This window comes from Corvus moneduloides, chromosome 17 (assembly GCF_009650955.1).
Source record: "Corvus moneduloides isolate bCorMon1 chromosome 17, bCorMon1.pri, whole genome shotgun sequence".
Taxonomy (NCBI): Eukaryota; Metazoa; Chordata; class Aves; order Passeriformes; family Corvidae; genus Corvus; species Corvus moneduloides.
In genome coordinates, this window is record NC_045492.1 from 5,873,701 (window position 1) to 5,893,811 (window position 20,111).

General features: G+C 50.4%; 1 protein-coding gene across 1 annotated transcript; it reads left to right on the top strand.

Annotated features, from left to right (window-relative positions):
- Positions 1-1,185: 1,185 nt before the first annotated feature.
- On the top strand, positions 1,186-20,111 carry SDC4 (syndecan 4). The gene is made up of 5 exons (XM_032126942.1): positions 1,186-1,328; positions 14,825-14,966; positions 15,840-15,892; positions 16,134-16,317; positions 17,570-20,111. Exons 1-5 carry the CDS (start codon positions 1,254-1,256, stop codon positions 17,719-17,721), a joined length of 606 nt encoding a protein of 201 aa, XP_031982833.1. The 5' UTR covers positions 1,186-1,253; the 3' UTR covers positions 17,722-20,111.

Here is a 20,111-nt window from a genome sequence, read left to right on the forward strand (position 1 = left end):
TGCTTCACCTTAGGGATCTTTTAGGTTGGAGATGGGACAGGGGAAGGCTGCAAGTTCTTTTGGGATAACTTTGTAGTGCTGGAGCAGGCTGAGAACCAGATCGAGTGGAGCTGGCATCCATACCTTGGCAGGTGGGATCATAGCACACATGCTTTGCTATGCATTGCTTCCCTGTTAAAAAAATATTTTATTCTGTACAAACTAGAACTCAAGTGCAAATTGATGTGGCTGCAGCGTGAGCACGGGGCTATACTGTTATATTTCAGGTGCCCCTCGGGTTAAGGAGCTGAAATATATACTGCCAAGCAAATTCTTACGGTCAGGCAAAGTTATTAACGTGAGGACAGAAAAGGAAATAGTTAAACTGTGCTGTTGGGTTTTCCCCCCCTGTTTATCAGCGTGGGTTTTTTGCGCTTATCACTTACATAGAAGACTGAGGGAGCGGTTTCGTGTTCCATCCCCGACGAGCCCCGAGTGATGTAACAGCCCGGCGGATAACCGCGGCGGTGACACGCTGCCAGGGACAGGGACTCGCTCTCGGTTTTCTGTGCATGTGAGAGTGTCACTTGTGGAATGCTGCAAAAGCGGATGCTGTCTGCCCGCTCCCCCCACTTTCTCTTGCCCTTCTTTTTACCCCCGCTTTCCCTTCCCTCTTTTCCTTTTCCTCCTCCTTTCACTTCTCCCCTCCTTTCGCTTTTCCTTTCCCCCCCTTTTCACTTCTCCCTCCCCTTTCCCATCCTTTTCCTCCTTTCCTTTACTCCTGACCCATTTCTCCCTGCCTTTTCCCCCCTTCCCCCCATCTCCCCTTCCCCCTCTTTTCCTTCATCCCCGTTCCCTGTCTCCCCCCGTTTCTCCTTTCCCCCCACTCCCCATAACGCAGTGACCGTGGCCGCCGGCAGTGCGGGCTCCCAGCCGTGCACGGCGGGTTCCGCACCCGCGCAGCCGGAGCCGGACCCCTCCGTGTCCCCCCTGGGTGCCTCGGCCGTCAGCCCCACAGCATCCCCGCGCCCGCCGCCCCCCTCCGCCAGCCCCGGTGTCGGTGAGGGGCCGTTCGCAACCCCCCGGCTCCCGGCGGGTGTGGAGCGGGGCCGGGGCATTCCCGGCGCATTCCCGGCAGGCGGGGGCAACGCCGCTCCGCCCCCGCGGGGCTGAGCCGGCCCTATAAGGGCGGTGGCGGCGGCGAGGTACGGCCAGAGCTCGCTCTGGTCTGATCCGCCGCTGCGTTCCTCTGTGTGTCTCGGCACAGCCCAGCCATGCCGCTGCCCCGCATCCCGCTGCGCGCCGCGCTGCTGCTCGGCCTCCTCCTGCGAGCCGCCGCCGCCGAGTCGGTGAGTCCCGCCGGAGCCCCCGCGGGGCCGGGGAAAAGGGGACGGTCTGCCCCGGCAGCGAAGGGCTCCCGGTGCCCGGGGGAGGACTGGGTGACCCGCGGGGCTTGGGCCCCACTCGCTAGCAGCCTGAGAGCTGGTGCCACCGCTGGCCTCCAGGCGTTCTGCCCCCGCTGTTAGCCCTTCTCCGGGGAAGGGTGGCTGAAATAGGGGGACGGCGATAGGGCCGTTCCCGTACTTCCTCCGGTTCCCTTGGCTCGGACGCTGCTTCCTTCGGCAGATGCCAAAGCAGCGTCGCCCCTGCCCGGCCGTGCCCGGTGCAGGGCTCCTCCTGCCCGGTGCCGAGCTGTCCCCGCGGCTGTGCCGCTGCTCACGTATCCCGCTCTGCCCCGTGCGCAGGGTGCTGGGCTCACAGCAGTGCAGGGGACCCGGCTACCTGGTGGAAATGAGCTGCTCTCCGTTACGGTTTTAATCTCCAACTTCTGGTCGTGAAAGTCCTTTAATTTTTCTTTTCTTATGCATGTGTGGTGGGTCGGATGCGTGCGATGCGTTACAGCACCTGGATAAGCTTTCCAGCCTTACCTGTTTGGTTGTGCTGGTACCTGGTGTCTTTCCGTGTGTATCAAAGCTTCCTCGTGTCCACATGGGAGTGAAAAATGATGAGTTACCGTGGAGGGTTTAATAATCTGTTAAATATATAGAGGTGAAACATTTTGGATGCTTTAAGCCGGCGCACGTGGGGTCTTCCTGGTGAAGCAGAGATCTGGGGATTCTGACTTCCCCGCTGTTTGTTTGTTTTTGTGTGTGACCATCTTGCTGATAGTGCAATCAGGGCAGATTCCTCTGTGCTGCTGAGATTAAGGTAACTGCAGGAGATCAGGGGTTCCCAAAGTAGGTTTAATCATTCCCCATTGGCTTGTTTTGGACTGAAGGCTGGGTGGGCAGATCAGAACTGATAAGGGTCTGCTGCTTTCTAATAGGGCCACAGGGCTGGGAGGTTGCTGGTTGTAGAGCAGGAATCTCCCACAGAGTGCATCTGTAGTAATTGTCAGCTACTCTGCTAAAACCAACCAGCCCAAATCCACTTTACTCTAATCTGGTGTCTTTATCCCTGCCATTAAGCACGTGAATCGGTCGTTTGGGAACTGGCCCAAACTAGTAGGGCAAACCTTTGGGGCAGACAGCATCTGGAAGTTGCACTGACCATGTTTGGTATGAAATGCAACTTGGTGTCCCTGGGGACTGGACTGGTCTGCAAGCATCGGATTTCTGAAAAGACAACAAATTTTGCACAGATGTGGTCTGTGAATCCTTATATAGAATTTACGTGGAATATTTATCCGTGTCCTTTAAGCTACCTAAGATCGAGTGTATGCTTGAGAAGTAACACTGGCCTACTATGAAGCCTAATCCAAACAAATTGTTTGGGTTACAGGCTGCCAGGGAGGAGACGAGGATGACACATGTCTTGGGAGGGTTCTGCTGGCACTCCTCCCATATTACTTTTTTTAACAGCACTGCCAAAACGTGCAGGGCTGCACAGCATGTGGCTCTTGGTTTTTCTGCGCGGGCAGGGTGAAGACAGGTAGCTGTTTCTTAACAAGATGGGGATTGTATTTCTTGTGCTTATGTAAGAGTGTGGATGTTGAGAGTGATTCGGTGCTTGAATATTTCCCCAAGCCTGTACAAACAAAAATGCCTTGGCTCTTTTCCCCTTGAGCAGCTTTCTGGTGTAAATGGGATTTCTCCATGTGAAGCAATCCTGGATGTGTAAGAGGGTGGGGAATATTACTGAAGTGCTTAAGTGTGACGTTGGTGCTCAGGCGGTGGGTGGGTGGGTGGGCTGTGTTACAGCAGCCCCGCAGCTTTGTGTGAGAACATTGCCTTCTTCCCGCGGGCCCGGGGAGGCTGGAGCTGATGCCTGATGTCACCAGGTGGTCCCCAGCCCTCTCCGCTTGAGTGCCTTGGAAAGCAAAGCATGTGTGGGCAGGATGCTCCCCTCTGTGCTGTACGAGGATGGGTTTCCTGCAGAAGATGCTTGAGGGGGGATGGACAGAAAGTCACCAATGCATCCAAGATGTGGGATCAGTGGAGTTAACAAAGGATGTGAGGTCTGCCTTGCTTGGGCAGAGTGGCATCGCTGAGCTTTCCCTGTGCTTTTAGCATCCAGAAGTGCCCCTGGCAGCACAGGAGGGAAGCAAGGAGTATTCCCCCATGGCAGAGGGTATTCCCTCTGCTGCAGGCTTGGGCTCTGCTCCGTTTGTCTGGGCTGCTAAAGGGCCAAGTGCCCAGAGCTCAGCAGGGCCGTAGTAGTGCTAGTGGGCTGCAGGCTTGTTGCAGTCATTCTGCTTTTGTGCCTTGAACTGCGCAGAAAAAGTCTTCCTGCAGCACCATGTCGTGTTTGCGTGTCCTCAGCAGTAGACAGGAGCACAAATCCAACCCAGAAGCTCCTGGCAGAGGATTGCTCAGGGAGAGGGGGGAGGCTTCGTGCTGTTTGTGGGCTGTTTGCTGGTTTAAAGCAATCATGCTCAGAGGCCTCCTGATTGGCAAAGCTGGTGTCTTGTTGATGATAGCTGTGTTTGGAAAGTAGTGCAGCATTATTAATGTTAAAACCGGTTTGGCTTGTCCTGCTGCCATTGATCCCCGAGGCCTGTTCTTTCTGCTCTTTGCCCAGTTTCTCATCTGTCCCTCCCAATCAAATCAAGACATTGCTATCTGCACGTTTTACTTTATTTTACCTTGACTTGCCATGCTCACATTTAGAGCAAATCTCTGCTTTGCTTCAGTCTCCCTACAACACAGAGCAGCAAAGTGACGGTGACTAAAGCGATGTCCCTTAGCCCTGAAGGGGAAGGAGCTCATGACTTCTGGTAGTCAAACCCATAGCTGTTTGTGGGGATGAAATGACTGTAATGTGTAGGAAAAAAATAACCACTTTAGCACCTTGTGCTTTCTTGTCGTGCATGCACGACTCCTGGGGTGAGAGTTCAGGGCTGCACGGTCCCTCCACAGCTGAGCACCTTGTCCCCGGTAGCTGTGGAGGTTCCCACGGGTAGGAACAGTCACCCTGCAGCACTTGAGGCACAGTCAGGGAAACAGGGCTGCTGCCCAGCTCTCATCTGTCCCAAGTGCTGCCAGTGCCCACGCTGGAGAGTGCTTTCCTGTGGTTCAGAGCTTTCCCGAACATCTTGCGCAAGAGGCAAACTGGGGCTGAACTTGGTACTTTTCAGATTTGTGATACCAGAGGCTCATTCACCCTGGGAACTAAGGGCTGTTAGCCAACCTGATTGCTCCCTTTCCTGCCCCTCCTGTTGCTCTCTCCCAAGGTCTCAGCCCTTTGAGATCCTGCAAAGGTCTGCATCCAGTCCAGCAACAGGGAAAATGTTTTCCCTGTGTGTCTTCCCCTCTTCCTTCCCTTCCAAGCCTCTGTTAATGGCTTTACTATTGCCTTGAGCTGTTTGAATGGCATGGGGAGGCCATTTATTCTCAAATGCCTGAACTAGAGCCTAATGTGACCTTGCTATGATTTTCCTGTAGTGTCATACTGCCTTTTCGAAATGCTTGTGTCCCACTTCCACCACAGGCTGGAAGCTGCTAACCTGACTTTCCAAGTGATGATGAAGAGGGGGCACACTGGCTTGCTGCTCAGCAGGCAGCCTTCAGCACAGTTCTTACAGCTACTTTTCCTTCCCTTTTGACTCGTGGTGCTGGTAAATGCTCTGTTGGAAACATCCTGGCTGCTTGAATCCCCTTGGTGACAAGTTACCACTAGGTTGTGTATTTTATGTGTAAGTTGTTCTTTCTCAAATGAATGGATTGATGGACTTAGGTTTAAAGACTTTTCTTGATTGGTGATAGTATCTGTATGTGTAAGGATGGCATGGTAACTGTGGTTCCACAGTCTGCAGTGTAAATTACTTGGGTTGACTTGTTAAGATTACTTGATTAAGTTATCGTGGCTCTCTGATCCTGCAGAACTCCCCAGCTATCACTTTGGCCAGACTAAATGCAGCATCCATCTTTCAAAACACTTCCTAGCTCTTGAGTTAACATTTATCCTCTTGAGCCTGCTCTTAGGTCTTGCAGCTGCATTCTCCCCCTCTACTCAGTACATCCTGTTCCTTTATGCTCTGTAACAACAGCCGGGTTGTGCTGCTTTTGCAGCCTCAAACGAGAAGCTGATGCAGTTGAAGCACTACAAAACCGAAGGGACAAGCCCTGCACACGCCTGACCTCCGGGCTGCTGCTGAGGAGCATGTGTGGCTGTTTGTTTGAGACTCGATGGAATGCAAATGCTTGAGATTAAGGATTCAAATGATTTGCACTAGAATGAGACTCTTGTGATGAGACTGGGCTTGGTGGCTCTGAATAGACAGGGCAGCCTGCTTAGAGTTTCACTTCTAGTAAGCCTCTGCTCTGAGGGGCTGTAAAAGATCCTACACTAATGAGCAGTTAGGGCTGTGCTTCTAGGTTAGTTCAGACTTAGGTTTTTTTTGTCTTTAAGCATGTGCCTGAATGTTTGTCCAGTAAATGCTGCTGGTCAGAGGACCAGCTCTGCTGTGTGTCGCCCTGACTTGCAGCAGTCATGCTCTGACTCAGGTTTCTGGCACTTGGCTGGACATCCCAGCTCCCGGGAACACTGCTGTCACCCTCTGAGTAACGGCCCTGGCCCCTTACCCAAAGCAGTGACTCAGACTTCTGAGGCGCTGCAGCACAGAGGTGGATCTCTTCTTCTGGGGCTAGAAAGGGGGTGACAGGCAAAACTAGTGCTGCTGCTTGGCACCCAGTCTGTGCTGCCCTTGGCACTGAGCGCCTTTGCGGCTGCCTCCTCTTTAATCTGGTCGTGGCTTTGGTGGGCAGAAAAGCTGTCGGGCTCTGACATGTGACTGCTGCCAGCAGCCGAGTTGGTGTTGGCAAAGGCAGATCAGAAAATGGCCCTGTCTTGAGCAGCCATAGCTTGCTCTGGCAGCTCCGTGGTTCCTTCATTTTCAGGCAGATACTGTTGGAAACAAGAGCTGCATGGGAGAGGGGAAAGCAGCAGTATTATCTGAAATGACTGAAAGCATTCAAAGCAAGCTAAAGGAGCATAAAGTCTCAAAAGAGGGGGTTAAATACTTAATCCTGAATCTGGAGAAAATGTCAGCGTAGGAGGGGAAAGCACGCAAGATGTAGCTGCATCCCTCTCAGTTTCTGAGGGCTGGCTGACTTGAATAGTGTGCTTCTTGTAAAAGTCTTATTTTTGCTGGAAATACACACTCTTGTCAGTTTATCCTTAAATCCTTTGAGGCTGAGACTCTGCTTATGAAATGCCAAGAGGCTCTTGTTAGACAAATTATTGGGATAACTTAAAAATCAAAGCAGTTAATTAAAATCTCAGGGAGACACTCCTTGGGGCAGGAAGGAGACTGGGAGACCCATAGCACTGTTATCCAAGCAGCTGGTGTTACGTCAACCAAAACCACGGCTGCTTCTTGCTTAAGCAAATCGTATTCTGTCAGGGAAAGCAAAGCCTTCCATGGGAAGGATTTCTCTCTTTCTGCCTTAGCTGCTGAAGGGGAAAAGGTGTCTTCACCATGGGTCCTGTAAAACTGTGCTGCTGTCAATCTTGAATACAAGGAGATGTGGCCTTGCCCCACTTACCTTGCTGCGAGGCCAACCCTGCCTCCTGCCCTTTAGCTGCTGTTACAGTCAAACTAGAGCAATAAGAAGCAATGCTAATGTGGGCAGAAATCTCTGTGCAGAAGGCAGATGACTGAGAGGAGTATGGCTGGAAGGAGAGCACCTGGTGTGATGCTGTGCTGGCCCGGAGAGGAGCAAGACCCCTAGGTGAAGGGACAGATCCTGACTGGTGTGGTGCTAGGAGGGTGGCAGAAGCTCCTTTAGTGGGCTAGGGCCCCCCTTTAAAAACGGAGAAGCTCCTACTCTCCTCCAAATGGAAATACAGCCCTTACTGATGTCAGGAGTTTTTGCTTGGAAGATTCTGTTCCCCAGCAAGGTAAATATTTATTGCAAATCCACAGTGTGCAGTGGAGCAGAGTCTGGAGCCAGGATCTTGCAGGAGACTGTTTATGCGCAGGCTGTTCTTGGCGCTAATTCCAAATTTCCTGAGGCTGAGTATGAGGAGCTGGTCCTGCGTGTTGGTTACTCACAGACTTGCTCGTCCAGCTGAGCGTGGGCTCTGCAGCGCCAGGGAAGGAGTGACCAAAACAATAGCTGGGTCCCTCTGCTCTGGCTGTGACACTGTGGGTGCAGAGACGTGGTCAGGGAGGGCTGGAAAGCTGCTGCTGGCTGCTCACCCTCTGCTCAGAGAGGGGAAGAAGCCTCACTGGGAGTTCAGAGCCCTCAGAGAGAGGAAAATGCTTCTGGAAGTGACAGGTTTCCTGAAGTACAGCTGCACTATCCTGAATAGCACACGCTGTGTCTGCTGCTTCCTGGGCCCAAGCCAAGGCATAAGTAGGGAATGTCTTTGTGAGAAAACAAACCAAAAAATCCCCACCAAACCCCACACACTGAAAACCCAGCCTCTGCTGCTGCAGCTAGCCGGGAAAATCCCTGCTGTTGAAATGTTTATTTGTATAAATGCTCACACGGGTATGGCTGATAGTGTAGCAGCAGCGCTCCACTGTCTCAAGTGCTTTTGTGCCGATAACTTCCTCTGCTGCTGTTCTTTGCTGGCACCTTTGCCAGCAGAGCAAGGCTTGAAATAGCATAACTGTGCTGGCAGAGCTCAACTGCCTGGGCTAAGCCTAAATCTTTGGGCTACTACTTCTGATTAGATTAAAATGGATCGTGGGAGGGGAAGCGTTTGTAGGGCGCACCGTTGGGAATCTTGACTGTACAAACAAGCTGAGATTAGCCACATGGTGAGCCAGATAGGAAAGGCACTCTTTGAAGTTGGGTGTCTGCCTGGCTTAATTTTGCTAACGCTCTGGCATGACGGAGCATAAAGATCCCAAAATGGCATGTCACGCATTTCTTGCCAAGTGGAAATTCTGCTTGTGTGTGTGTTTGGGGAAGCATTGGGGTGCAGCTGTATTCTAGGAAAGGGCAGTGAGGGCAGGTCTTTTCCTGGCATGAGGGGGAAGTGTGATATATGAAATAGCCCAAGTCTGAAGTGTCAGCATGAAAAATCATCCCTGATGGAAAAGCTGTTTTGCTGGGGCATTTATATCCTTTTTTTCTTCTGCAGACAAGGATGCAATAGAAGCCTTTAATAGAGTAGGGCAACTCAGAGTGAGCTGTGAGCTGGAAAAACTGTGAATTCCATTTTTAACCTTGAATAGAATTTTTCCAGCTTCTGAGCTGAGCTCTGGACAGTGAAGCATATGAACTACTTATGATTAGGTTTGTAAATACCATAAAAAAATATAATCTTTTTATGAACTAGGTGTGAATCATGGCCTGTGACCGGGAGAACCCTTCAGGGGCGTGAAACGTCTCTGTCACAGTTGTTTTCCTCACATGAGAGCTCCTGCTTTTTCCTCCTGTAGTTTTCCTCTGAACTTTCTTTATTTGCTTCCGGGCAAGTGATGCACACACAGCTATCTGCAACTGCCTGCTGAGCTTTGTCTCCCTGAGCTGGACTGGGAAGTGGTCACCTCCTTCATGCTCGGGCTCTGGAGCTGGGAATTGAGTGTTTAGAGCAGCTATTTTGCCACCGTTGCAGTAAATATATCCCAGCATGTGCCTTTCTGGCAAAGGACTCAATCTTTATGGCTTTGCTCTTGGCTGATAATCACGCAAAAGCAGTTAAACAAGGGTTCATTCCTTTCTAATCTCTCTGTCCTGCTCCTACAGCGTGGCTGGTGCGTGATGTGGGCTGGAGGGAGCAGGCTGTGTGTAAGCAAGAGCACAGCAGCTCAAAGGTAACTTGAGGTTTGACTTTGTAAGTGCAAGGAAGCCTATTTTGAGCAAGCAGAGCCTGGGAGGATTCATCCCTACTGCAGGGAGGCACCCGTGACAGCGAGTGGCTCTCCAGAGCCCGGGATTAGAGTGTAATTGTCACGGGGATTATGGCTCCGCTGCCACATGAGCCCCCGGGAGAGCTGCTTGTGGCGACACAGCTTAAAGAATCACACAGGGAATGGGGGAGAGGGGGAAGTGGGCCAGGCTGGCACTGGGATAGTGCTGGATGTGCCTTTCACACGTGGGCTGTGGAGTGTGAGCACACCGGGCTGCCTGGCGGTGGAGACCTGCTTGGGCAGGGACTGGGCAGGCTTCCCTAAAGTCGCCTTGAGCAAGCGATGCTTTTCCCAGCTGAACAGTTCCCCAGCCTGCATGTTGCTCCTGCTGCCTTATTAAGCAAAAGCCTTGTTTGTGTTACTGAGCACAATTTAAAAAAATTCCTTTTCCCCTCTTTGGTAAGAGGCACAAAGACTGTGCAGTAGCTGCTGTGGGTACTGGAGCTGCCTGCAGGCTCTGGTCTGTGCTCTGCTCTGATTTCCCCCTTAGTCCTCAGAGTGTCGTGGATTTACCTTTATGGCTCACTGTGGTGGGAGTGCTGGACAGTGGCTGTCAGAGGAGATGGGCAAGGCTGGCTGTGGTCCTAGGACTGCCTGGAAAGTGTTGAGCAAAGGTAGTATTTAACTGTGTCTGGAAGCCTCAGGTGATCCTGCCATGCAACTAAATGCAAACATGTGTCTGGAGGGGAGCTGTTTAACTTTTGTCCTTGGCACCAGGGCCAGGGCAGGCTGTGTGTGCTGCAAGTTTTATGTGGGCCAGACTGACCAGGAATGGGTGGTAAGATGGTACCTCCAGGCATGGTCACAAGGAGCCAGCACAAGTGGATTTTTTTACTTTACTGTGGCTGATGTGTTAAGGGAGTTAGGTGTGACTTCGATTGAAATGTTGATATTTGCTTTGCTCCCAGGACTAAAATGACTTTTGTATATTTGTTTTCTTCTCCTCTACACAGAGCTGGAGCATGGAATGAGGGAAGGGAGTGAAGGGTATTTTGGGGGGGAAACATAGACCCTTCCCTTACTAGTCTGGAAGGAGCTGCCTCTGCTGGAAGCTCATGTCATTTCTAATAAGGTTTTTTAGTGCTTATTCAGGTGGGAAAATAGAGCAGTCTTTGCCTGTTGCCACTGCATACCTCCCTCCTGTGGAGATCTGCTCTGTTTGGGCTGTTTCACACTGATTTGAGCTGCCCTGTCTCCAGTGCTGTGTGGCTCCTCTGCTTTTGGAGGGCTGTTGGGGCTTCAGGGGGATGAGCTCACTCCTAACCCCTGCTCTTTCACATGCTTGATGTGAGCTTTAGAACCTTCCTGGTTTGTGGGCTCCTGCAAGAGCTGGGTGGAAGTGAACTGCATGGAAATCCCCTCTCTTGGGCTCGGTGGTTTACAGAGGTTTGCATCCTTGCAGCTGCTCATGTTGTTCAGGAGCCCTTCCTGGTTAAGCCGATGTAGATGTGCATGGTGGTGGTGGGAGGTGACATCTGTCTGTGACAGGACAGGGGCTGGGGAGGATATTTTGTGTAAGGCTGCTTGCTGCAGGGAAAAGAGGTGATCTGCACAGCCGACCCTGAGTGCAGCGCACCTGAGAAGCCCTGGGAGCAGCTCACACCTGCCTGTCCCTGCAGGCTGCACAGGGTTAACAGGTCTGTGCCTCTGCCGCCTTCTGCCACCTCCCAGGCTGGCCCAGCTCCATGTGCTTTTGTTTAGGAAAGGTTGACTTTCACCTTGCTTCTGTTTACTCCCAGGTTTATGTACACAGTGCTGGGGAGGGAGACCAGGAGCAAGCGCTGAGTCTCCATGCCAAAATTATAAACTTGATAAAGGGTTCTGTACACTGTGAATGCCCCAGTCGCTGCAGTCTGACTCCCTTTGCAGCTTGCTGGCTGTGACCCTTCAAAGGAGTTTTTAATGAACTCTGTGTTCGATCAGAGACAAGGGACAGCTGTAAAAGGCAGTCCTATGTCTGGAAAACTTTGTCTCTGCCCCAAAACATCATTTGGGTTTTTTGGAAGGGGTTTGCAAAGGCTGTGGTGAGGGCATGTGGGCTGGGGCAGGTGAGCTGCCTGGGTTTGTTATTTCCCAGAACTTGTCAGCGGCTGGGGAAATTCACACATTGCACAGAAGCTTTGCTTGCTGCCTCAGTACAGTAGCTGATATTTCTTTGAGAGGAGGCGAGGAAAGCCCCAGGAGCACGAAATGGAGTGGGATGGGCTAGGGATGGAGCACAGCAGGGCCTGGGGTCCCAGGGGTGCTCTTCTTGTGCCTCCACCAAGCGTCTGGCTTCATCCAGTAGTGCAGCTTGTCTCAAAACATGAGCCCTCTGTGCCCAGCTTTTCCAGGAACGATGCTCACAGTTCACCAGCCTGATGTGCTGGCTGTCTGGCTGGGAATAAACTCTTATTTATTTATTTTTTTGCCACTGGCAGGCAGGAAAAGCTTCTGCTCCCCAGCACGCTGTTTAATCTCCCCCAGTGCTTACTGGGGATAAAGCTGCTTAACATGAGGAAGAAATCCTGGAACTAGATTCCTGCAGGGAAGGTTGATTCCTGTACAGACCCTTCCTAGAGAGGAGCATATTAATAGTAGGACTCTACTTCAGCTGCCAGGGTGAGGTGGGGCTGTGCAGCCGCCCAGTCCGACTCTCCCAGCAAGTCCCTGGCCTGGCTCCAGCACGGGGATAACAGGTGGTGGAAAGGAGCCTCGGAGCAGCGCTGGTGCCCCTCTCCAGCTGGCAGTTGCAGAAGGTGTTCAGCTGAACGTGGCCAGGGATGGCTTGGCAAGGGCTGACAATCCTCCTGTGGCAGTCTCAGAGCTTTTTCCTCTTGGCTGCAGCCTGCAAGCTGAGAGGAAGTAGCAGCATCTTCCGTGGTGCCTGTTCACCAAGCAGCAGAGCTGCAGGGAGGACTGTGTGCTCTTGGAAAGGGATGTACTTTTTTTGAACAATACTCCAGGGAGCTCTTTATGTGGCACTTGGGAAGCCCGAAGCTCTTGCTTTTAAGTGCTGTGAAAGTGCCTGTGTGCCCTCTCACAGGTGTGTATGCAAGGAATGTGCCTGCTCCAGACCTGCCCTGTGAGCACCGTGCTCCAGCGTTAACTCTTCCCAGCCTGCCCATGCCCCAGCTCCCAGGCAGGGCCTGCTTCCTAGAATTACATGCCTTGAAACCTGGAGAGTAATTATGGAGGTGCCCAGCAGCCCTCTGACTTCACTGTCAGGTGAACCTGTAATGTGAGGCCACTGCCCACAGGAAAAGTTTCCTGTACGGTTCGAGAAGTTCTTGCAGCTTCCAGGAACTTCCCCATCCTTGCTCAAGAGGATGATGAAGAATGAGTTCAAGGAACGCTCCCATATAATCTTATTTATGCTTGTGAGTCAGTAATTTCCTTGTTGTGTGCTCTGCTGGTAAACACAGTCTGTCCTGATTTAAATAGAGTTTTTTGATAGCCAGACCTGGTGTGTTCCACAGCGTGCACTAATCACTGTGGCTGTGTGCCGCAGATCAGTCCGTGGCTGGGCTGATCTGATAAGGCCAGTGGGCTGTTCAGTCACCCTGGGGCTTAAACCTGGGTTTTCTTGAGCCGCCCTTGCTTGGACATTAGTGGCTGTGACTCATGGTGAAGTACCGGGTGAGCTGGCACCGGGGTGTGGCACAGCACAGCGCTCGCCACCATCAGTCTGCCCGATGCAGGGTTGTTTGGATCTGCAGCAAATGTGCTCCCCAGCCCCGGGAATTGGGTTCTTCCTGCCCCTCGATGAAATGGCCAGAAGCTGCCCTGCTGCACGCTGGCAGCAATTTCCATTGCAGGGCTGGCTTTGGCTGGGTTTCGCATATCTTGAAATGAATATGCCTTGGAGCAAGTGATCCGTAACGTCAGGAATGCCTGATTCCAGGCTGGGAGAGGATTTCTTTCAAGCTGACTTTCCTCCCAGCCCCCTTCCCGGCATCTAGTGCCAGACCTGGCATAGCAGAGAGAGGGTCTGGGAGGAGAACTGGCCTCAGCACTTAATGCCCTCTGGGCTGTTCATCTGGTTATCCTGTAGCCTGGTTGCTGGGGAGACCAAAAATGCCTCAATAAGCAAGGAAAAGCACATCCAGTGCTGCTGCTCCTGGTGCAAAATGAGAAACATCTTGTGCTTGTTTGTGGCAAACCCAGTGTGCCAGTGGGCAGGGGAATGGGGCTGGGAGCAGGGCTGGGACTGTGGGCAGAGGAAGCTGACACATGGCTTGTGGCTGATAGCCGGCCTCGGCTAGAGATCGATAGCGGATGTAATTCATCACCTCTGGGCTGTGGGATGGGCCACACCTGGCCAGGTGAGCAGGAGGGCTGGCCCCAGCTGCTCAGGGCTCGGTGGTGCTGCCACCCAGCTCTGTGTCCCCACGAGTCTCTGATCCTCCTCACCCCAGTGAGGCTATGGCCTGGTAAGCTTGTACATTGAGGGAAACCCCTTGGATGTGCAGGACTGTGGAATGCTCTCCTGGGTAGACAAAACCTTTGTCAAGACTTCCCAGTCATCCTGTGAGGACAGCATGAAAGAATGTTGGCAGCTTAGCCCCCAGCTAAGGGACCCATCCATCTGCATTGTGCCTCTTGCCTTGGGGGAAAGGGTTGAGTCCTCCTCCGTGGTGGTGATGATTTCATGGCTGTGGAAGCATCTGGAATCTGTGGGGTGGTGTTGAGCAACCCCAGAGCTCATACCTTCGGTACCCTCACCAAGGCTGGCCCCAGGGCTGTGGGGAGAGGAGAAATAGTTCTGGGAAGTTGCATAACTTTGGTGAGGGCAGGAGATCTGGGCTTGTGGCTCCTGGAAGGTTCGAGTGTAAATGAGCTCTGGTGTGCAAATTGCCATTGTGGCCAAACAGCTGATCTCTGGGAGGCTGTCCAGCTTTTGTGCTGTTAACTGCACTCCTTGGGCCTTTGGATCCTGGAGAGATTTTATAGGTTTGTTTGTTTACATGCTTTTTAAAAAGGTGAGGCAGGGGAAGCTCTTCCTTCGGGCAAGTCATTACTGATAGCGAGTGCTCTTGAACGTCAGCCTGTATTGCACTGCAATTCAGCTGAACTGACAGGCCAGCTCTTAACCCTTGGGTGATAAAATAGGCTTGTTCTCAGTATAAAGAGTGAGGAATTGCTTTGGCATGAAGCTTTGGTGCTATGCAAAAAACTGACCTGTGCGTGTCAGATTTTTTTCCTGGGAATAACAAGTCCTTCCAAACTCTCCCTTATCACAAACGGAAGGTATTGCTTTTCCAAATGCTTTTGTTACAAACTCCTGACCAAGATCCTGTTGTGGTCTTTTCACCCTGGGTGTTCAGGTGAACCTCTTGAATCTGTAGCCCTCAGGAAATTCCCCTCCTAGACTGGCTCTCACTTCTGTTCTGAGAAATTCCAGGGGAATTCAGCTGATAAAGATAATGCTTTTGGTGGAGAGGAAGTTCAGCATTTAATATTTTTCTGGTGGAAGTGGTGTGCTCAGGCTCTGAACTGTCTGTGAAATGCTTCCGAAGAGTTGTCTCATATTTAACATGTTTCCCCCTCCATTTACAGGTGAGAGAAACTGAAACCATGGATGCTGGGTGGCTTGACTACCCTGCCTCTGGGGACTTGCCAGATGACGAAGACATTGGTGAATTCAGGCCTTACTTGACCTCTGATGGATTAGATATAGATGAGGCATCCGGGTCGGGAGGTAAGTGGGGAAGTGGATCTCCCTCAGCTGTTCCTGTGAAACTTCTTTCAGCACCAGCCCTTGAGTGATGGGCTAAATCACAGCCAGAGCTCCAGAGGAACCACAGTGTCAGGTGGAGATGAAAGCTGTGACTCATAGTCACTCAGATGAGAACAGTGGAAGTGGTGGTGCTGTGATGTCGAATCACTCAGGGAGGACAGATGGAGTCCAGCCAAGCTTGTCTTGCTGCAAATGAAAAGGCCTTGTGCTGGCTGGATCTTTTTCCTGTTGAACTCCAAAGAACTGCTGAGGAACTTAAAAAAATATAATCTATTGTTGAGGCAGTGTTAAAAGGCTTAAAGTTAATGTCTCAGCTGAGGCCAAACAAGGTAAAGGACTAACTGTTGTTCAAGTGAGCTCTTTGTGATGTGCAACAGCTCCCTGCCCAAACCAGTTTCTGTAGCTCTGTGTCCCTTTATGTGAACACTTGTTCTGTAAAAGTAAAAGAACAAGTGCTGAAATTGGTGCCTGACATGTTTGGGCAGATCTGGAGGGTTGGTGAACGATCCTTTAGGGACGGGCGGTGGGAGCAGTGCCCTCCATTGGCATTGCCTTATAAGCTATGGCACACCTGCTCTGCAGGGGCCAATGGATCCAGCTGAAGATCCCTCCCAGCAGAGAGGTGTTGGTTTCAAGATTACATCTCGTGGTCTTGTGCAATCCTAGTCATGAAATGATAAAGAGTACTAGTAGATAAGAGGGAATTGTAGAGGACCAGAGTCCTAGTTTGTGTGCAGTTGCTGGTATTGCAGGAAGTATCTGAATTCTGTAAAAACAGCATGTAATGAGACAAACTTGAGAGCCCTTTCTCGGTTTTTTTTGCCCCCTCTGCAGACTACCCAGACTCTGAAGATGGCATCTATCTGACCACCATGGATACCCCTGTGGTAGGTATTGCCCTTGAGTGTTTTTAGGCACCATATAGCTCCTCTGGTCTGTCTGTGGAGCTTTTCTGAACACCCTCCCCCTCTGTAAGATGTGGCATCAAGATGAATCCACCTACATGAGCAGACAGTGTACTCGTAATACCCTGAGCAAACTTTCTACTCCCTGCACACCCTCCTGGTTTCAGCTGTGGGTAGGCTGGGTGCTGCTCGCTGATGGGTGTGGTCTGTCTGTGTTCTGTAGATATCTGACAACTATATCCCTGGAGATACTGGGAGAAAGATAGAAGGTGAGAAGAAAAACACAGAGGTGGACAATGAAATCATTCCAGACAAAGCTGTACCTGTCGAAGAGAACCTGTCCAACAAGATCTCCATGGCAAGCACAGCCAACAGCAGCATCTTTGAAAGAACAGAAGTCCTTACAGGTAATACTCCACCTTGTCCTGGTAAATCATTAATAATGAAAATCAAAATGGCTTCTGTTGTTCCCTGTTTCTCTAGGGAGCAGCTCCCTGCTGACAGGGGAGTGAGTTGCTTTACCTCTGTGGCTACCTGTAGCAGGGTGGCTTCTGCCTCCCAGTCCTTAAACAACAGCAGAGCCTGCTGCTGGGATAAACAGCTTGTTTTTGAGCCTGCCAGCTGACTGTTGGCTTAAGTCATGTGGCAGCTGCTCTGCACCCGGATTCTGCCTCAACAAGAGGTGTCTCTGGCCATAAAGCAGTGACATCATAGACTTTGATACCAAATACAGGCATTTTCCTTCCAACCTCTGCCCAAGTCCTGCCTTTTCTGAGCTTTGCCAGGAGCCAAGCAACCGCTCTAAGGGATTCCAGCACATGGTCAGCTGTAGGAATCTGAGTACCAATGTCTAGAGCAAAACGCAGTGACTGCCTTCCCCTCAGCATGTGGGAAGGGTCTGTCTCCAGCATATTGCTGCTTCAAGCACTTGGCCTGGTGGTCCAAGTATAAACCCAGGCCCTTTGTGCTGATCTGCAGCCATCCTCCCAGTCAGAGAAGAGACTGGAAGAGTGGATTGCAGAACCAGCTAGCAAAGAAGCTGATTTAGTGCAAGGAATAGGTGTCACAACAAGGGATAAACTTCAGTGAAGTCTTGTGGCCACCCTTGGTGTGAGGAGAGAGGAAACCTTAGTGGTTTTTTGCAGGTTTGTAGGTTTTGGTTGTTGGGATGTGGGTTGTTGTTTTGTTTTGGTTTTTTTTTTTTTTTTTTTTTGAGGGAAGTGGTGTTGGTAATTGGATGTTGATGAATTGAAGCACAGCATCCCCAGGGTGTGCTCACACAGGTAGCTAACAAAGCATTCAGATTGGAGCTCTACCATTCTCCTGTGGCCTGTAGTGGGGCTTTTTTGGGTGGGTTTTTTTTTTCCTCTACAGGGAGAACATCTTCTTGTCAACATTTCTTTCTTGGACTAAACTGGAAGATTAGCTCAAACTGGTTAATGTGGAACATGTTATTATTCTGTGGCTGGACTGGAAGCAATCCTGGCCTTTCCCAGTGACATCTGCTGTTGCTGAAAGTGCCAGCACATATGGTGACAGGCACATGGACACGGACTCTGGAGGCAGCTCTGGGGGCTGCTACTTTGGAAGCAGATTTTGAGATGTTGCTGGTGGTTTGGAGTTGCCCAAGACTTATTCCATTCTCTCTTTCCTCCCCAGCTCTCATCGCAGGAGGAGCAGTGGGCCTCCTGTTTGCCATCTTCCTGATCCTGGTCTTGGTCTATCGCATGAAGAAAAAGGATGAGGGCAGTTACGACCTAGGGAAGAAACCCATCTACAAAAAAGCCCCCACAAATGAGTTCTATGCCTAAAGCTCAGCAGCACCTTGTGCCCATCAAGGGACAAACAGACTGTATGGAAACACTGTGCCCTCAGATGAGATGTGCTGAACAAATGCTTTTTTTTTTTTTTTTTTTTTTTGGATTGAATTTCAAGGTGACTTTGAGAAAAAACAAACTTCCTTCATGACCCTTCCCATCCCACTCAGCTAACAAGGGCCCAGTGAAATACAAAGAGTCTGAAAAAAAACCTCAGTGTATTTTTTTCCTAAGTTAGTGTAAAAAGAATAAAGATGCCAAATTTTCTGCTTGGTTTTATAGAGGGTATGTAAACACAAACCAGACTGTATGGAAGCAAACACCATGTGTTTGCATCCAGCGTGCCGTGCTGGGATTGGCTGCTTCTATAGAAGATGGCTTTTTTTTTATAAATCTTGCTACTAGATGTCTTGCAGCAGGCTGTTGATGTGAAGCATTTTTGTGGAGAACTATTTATGAATCTCTTACACTACAGATAAATGTTGCCTTATCAGGGAGCAAAAGGCCCACAAGGGCTCAATATCCCTGAATGCCATAAAGGGCCTATGGGAATGTCTTCCCCAGGAGAGTTCTGTCTCTTCCTGTTGGCCCCAGGCAAGGGTCATTAGTCCTTGAAATCAGGACAGCCAGTTGTGTTTGGCTATGGCGACACCCTTTCCTTGCCTTCAGTCTCTTACCTTTTTTTAAGGTTTGCTTGTAGGATTTTTTTATAACAGAATTTTAAAGAAAATAGCCTAATGTTTATATAAAGTTTGTAGAAATTGTTTTGAAATAATAAAAAAGTAATCTACTTTTTTAATTTCCTCAGATTTATTTTTTCAATCCCTTTGTGTTTCCTTTGGCCGGGCATTTCTTTAGAGATGCTTTTATATGATTCATATTCTGAACTGAAGCAGAGTTAGCTACAGAGTGTTACAGGTTTCTTCTAGTTCTATAGCAGCTACTATAGAGGTGACAGATATTTATGATTTTCTCATAACTTTTCTAGGATTTTTTAAAAAATAGAATTATTTATAGTTTCTGAAATGGCTGCTTTCTCATTTGGTAACTTTTATCCTTTTTATGTAAAACACTAATATAATGAGTCTCTGTGAAAACTATTTAAGCTTTATTCTGTGAATTTCAATTATAAATTCAAGGCAATAACTTCTGTATGCAAAGTTGGATGCATAAATATGATTGAAGTAGGGAAAAGACAAGAGTAATTCTAGGCTGTAATATATTACAATCAGTCCTATAGAGCTATATATTATATATTTTACTGAGATACATACAGATGAGAATGAAAAGGCTGGAGTTAATTCTTCAGCAGCCTTATGGTGTATAAGAAGCTTTTGATCTTGTTTGTGCTGCTGTTTGTCCAGTGTCTTGTGTAGAGCACCAGGGGCTTGTGCTCGGAAGGCACCTGGGTGCAGCTGGAGCTTGGGGGCTCTGTGGCCGTGTCCTGGCTCCTGGAAGCAGGTTGGGATGTGCCAGGTGTGATCTGCAGAGTCAGAGCAGAGATCCCCACCTTGAGTTGCCCTTGGAAGCAAGTGTTGGAAGCTTGCAGTGTGGAGGTGATAACTTTCTGTCCCCTACGGCGCTGTGCCGAGCCCTGCCTCTTGGGGAAGGCTGGATCTGAGCTCTGCCTGGGTGGCATGTCCCACTGGGAAGCACTGAGCTTTCATAGGGGTAAGCTCTGAACCCCCCACTGTGGATCTTTCTTAGCATCCCCTGTACACGGCTCCTACCTCCACTGGGAGTGGGACCAACCCCCCAGTCTCCCAGAGCAAAGGCTGATGTGTGTCTGGTGCCTCCGTGCCAGGAAGGTGTTACAGAACCGTGAGCGAGTTGTGTCCTCCTGCGGCTCCGAGTCTGGAGTGGTGAGAGACAAAAATCTGAGTGGGAGTCCCCAAAGTGAGCACCTGAGCAGGCAGCACAAAACCAAGCAGTTGCAAAGCTGGTCGAAAATGTCATGGCTCCTGAAGCCTCCTTCCTGAGGCTTTGCTGTAGGCTTGAGGCCAAACCCAGAGAGGCAATAGAAAGAAGTGTCCCCTTCTCAGGGTGAGGCAGAGATGTGTTGAGACATCGGTGAGAGAGGAGAGCTCCTCCTCCTCCAGGTGGCTCACTTGGTCCCAGTACAAGCGTGTTCGGGGTAACTGTGGGCTCTGGGAGGCTCTCAAAGCTGTGCAGAGTTCACTGGAGGCTGGGAAGGAGAGGGAGGATTGTGCTGCCTGTGGACAGCACTACCAGGAAGGCAGGAGCTGTGACTGCCTCTCGGGATATTTAGATTCTCTTGTGTAATTGCTCTTGGGGATTTTCCACTGTTACTGGTTTTTTTTTTTGTTGTTGTTTTTGTTTGTTTGGTTTTTTTTTCTCAAATAAATGGTACTTTCTAAAACTGG

Excerpts from the sequence above, each read along its gene's own strand:
- SDC4 (XM_032126942.1), top strand. The coding sequence starts at position 1,254 with ATGCCGCTGCCCCGCATCCCGCTGCGCGCCGCGCTGCTGCTCGGCCTC. Across the intron at positions 1,329-14,824 it reads GAGCCGCCGCCGCCGAGTCG|GTGAGAGAAACTGAAACCAT; the intron begins GTGAGTCCCGCC and ends CTCCATTTACAG. Across the intron at positions 14,967-15,839 it reads TGAGGCATCCGGGTCGGGAG|ACTACCCAGACTCTGAAGAT; the intron begins GTAAGTGGGGAA and ends CCCCCTCTGCAG.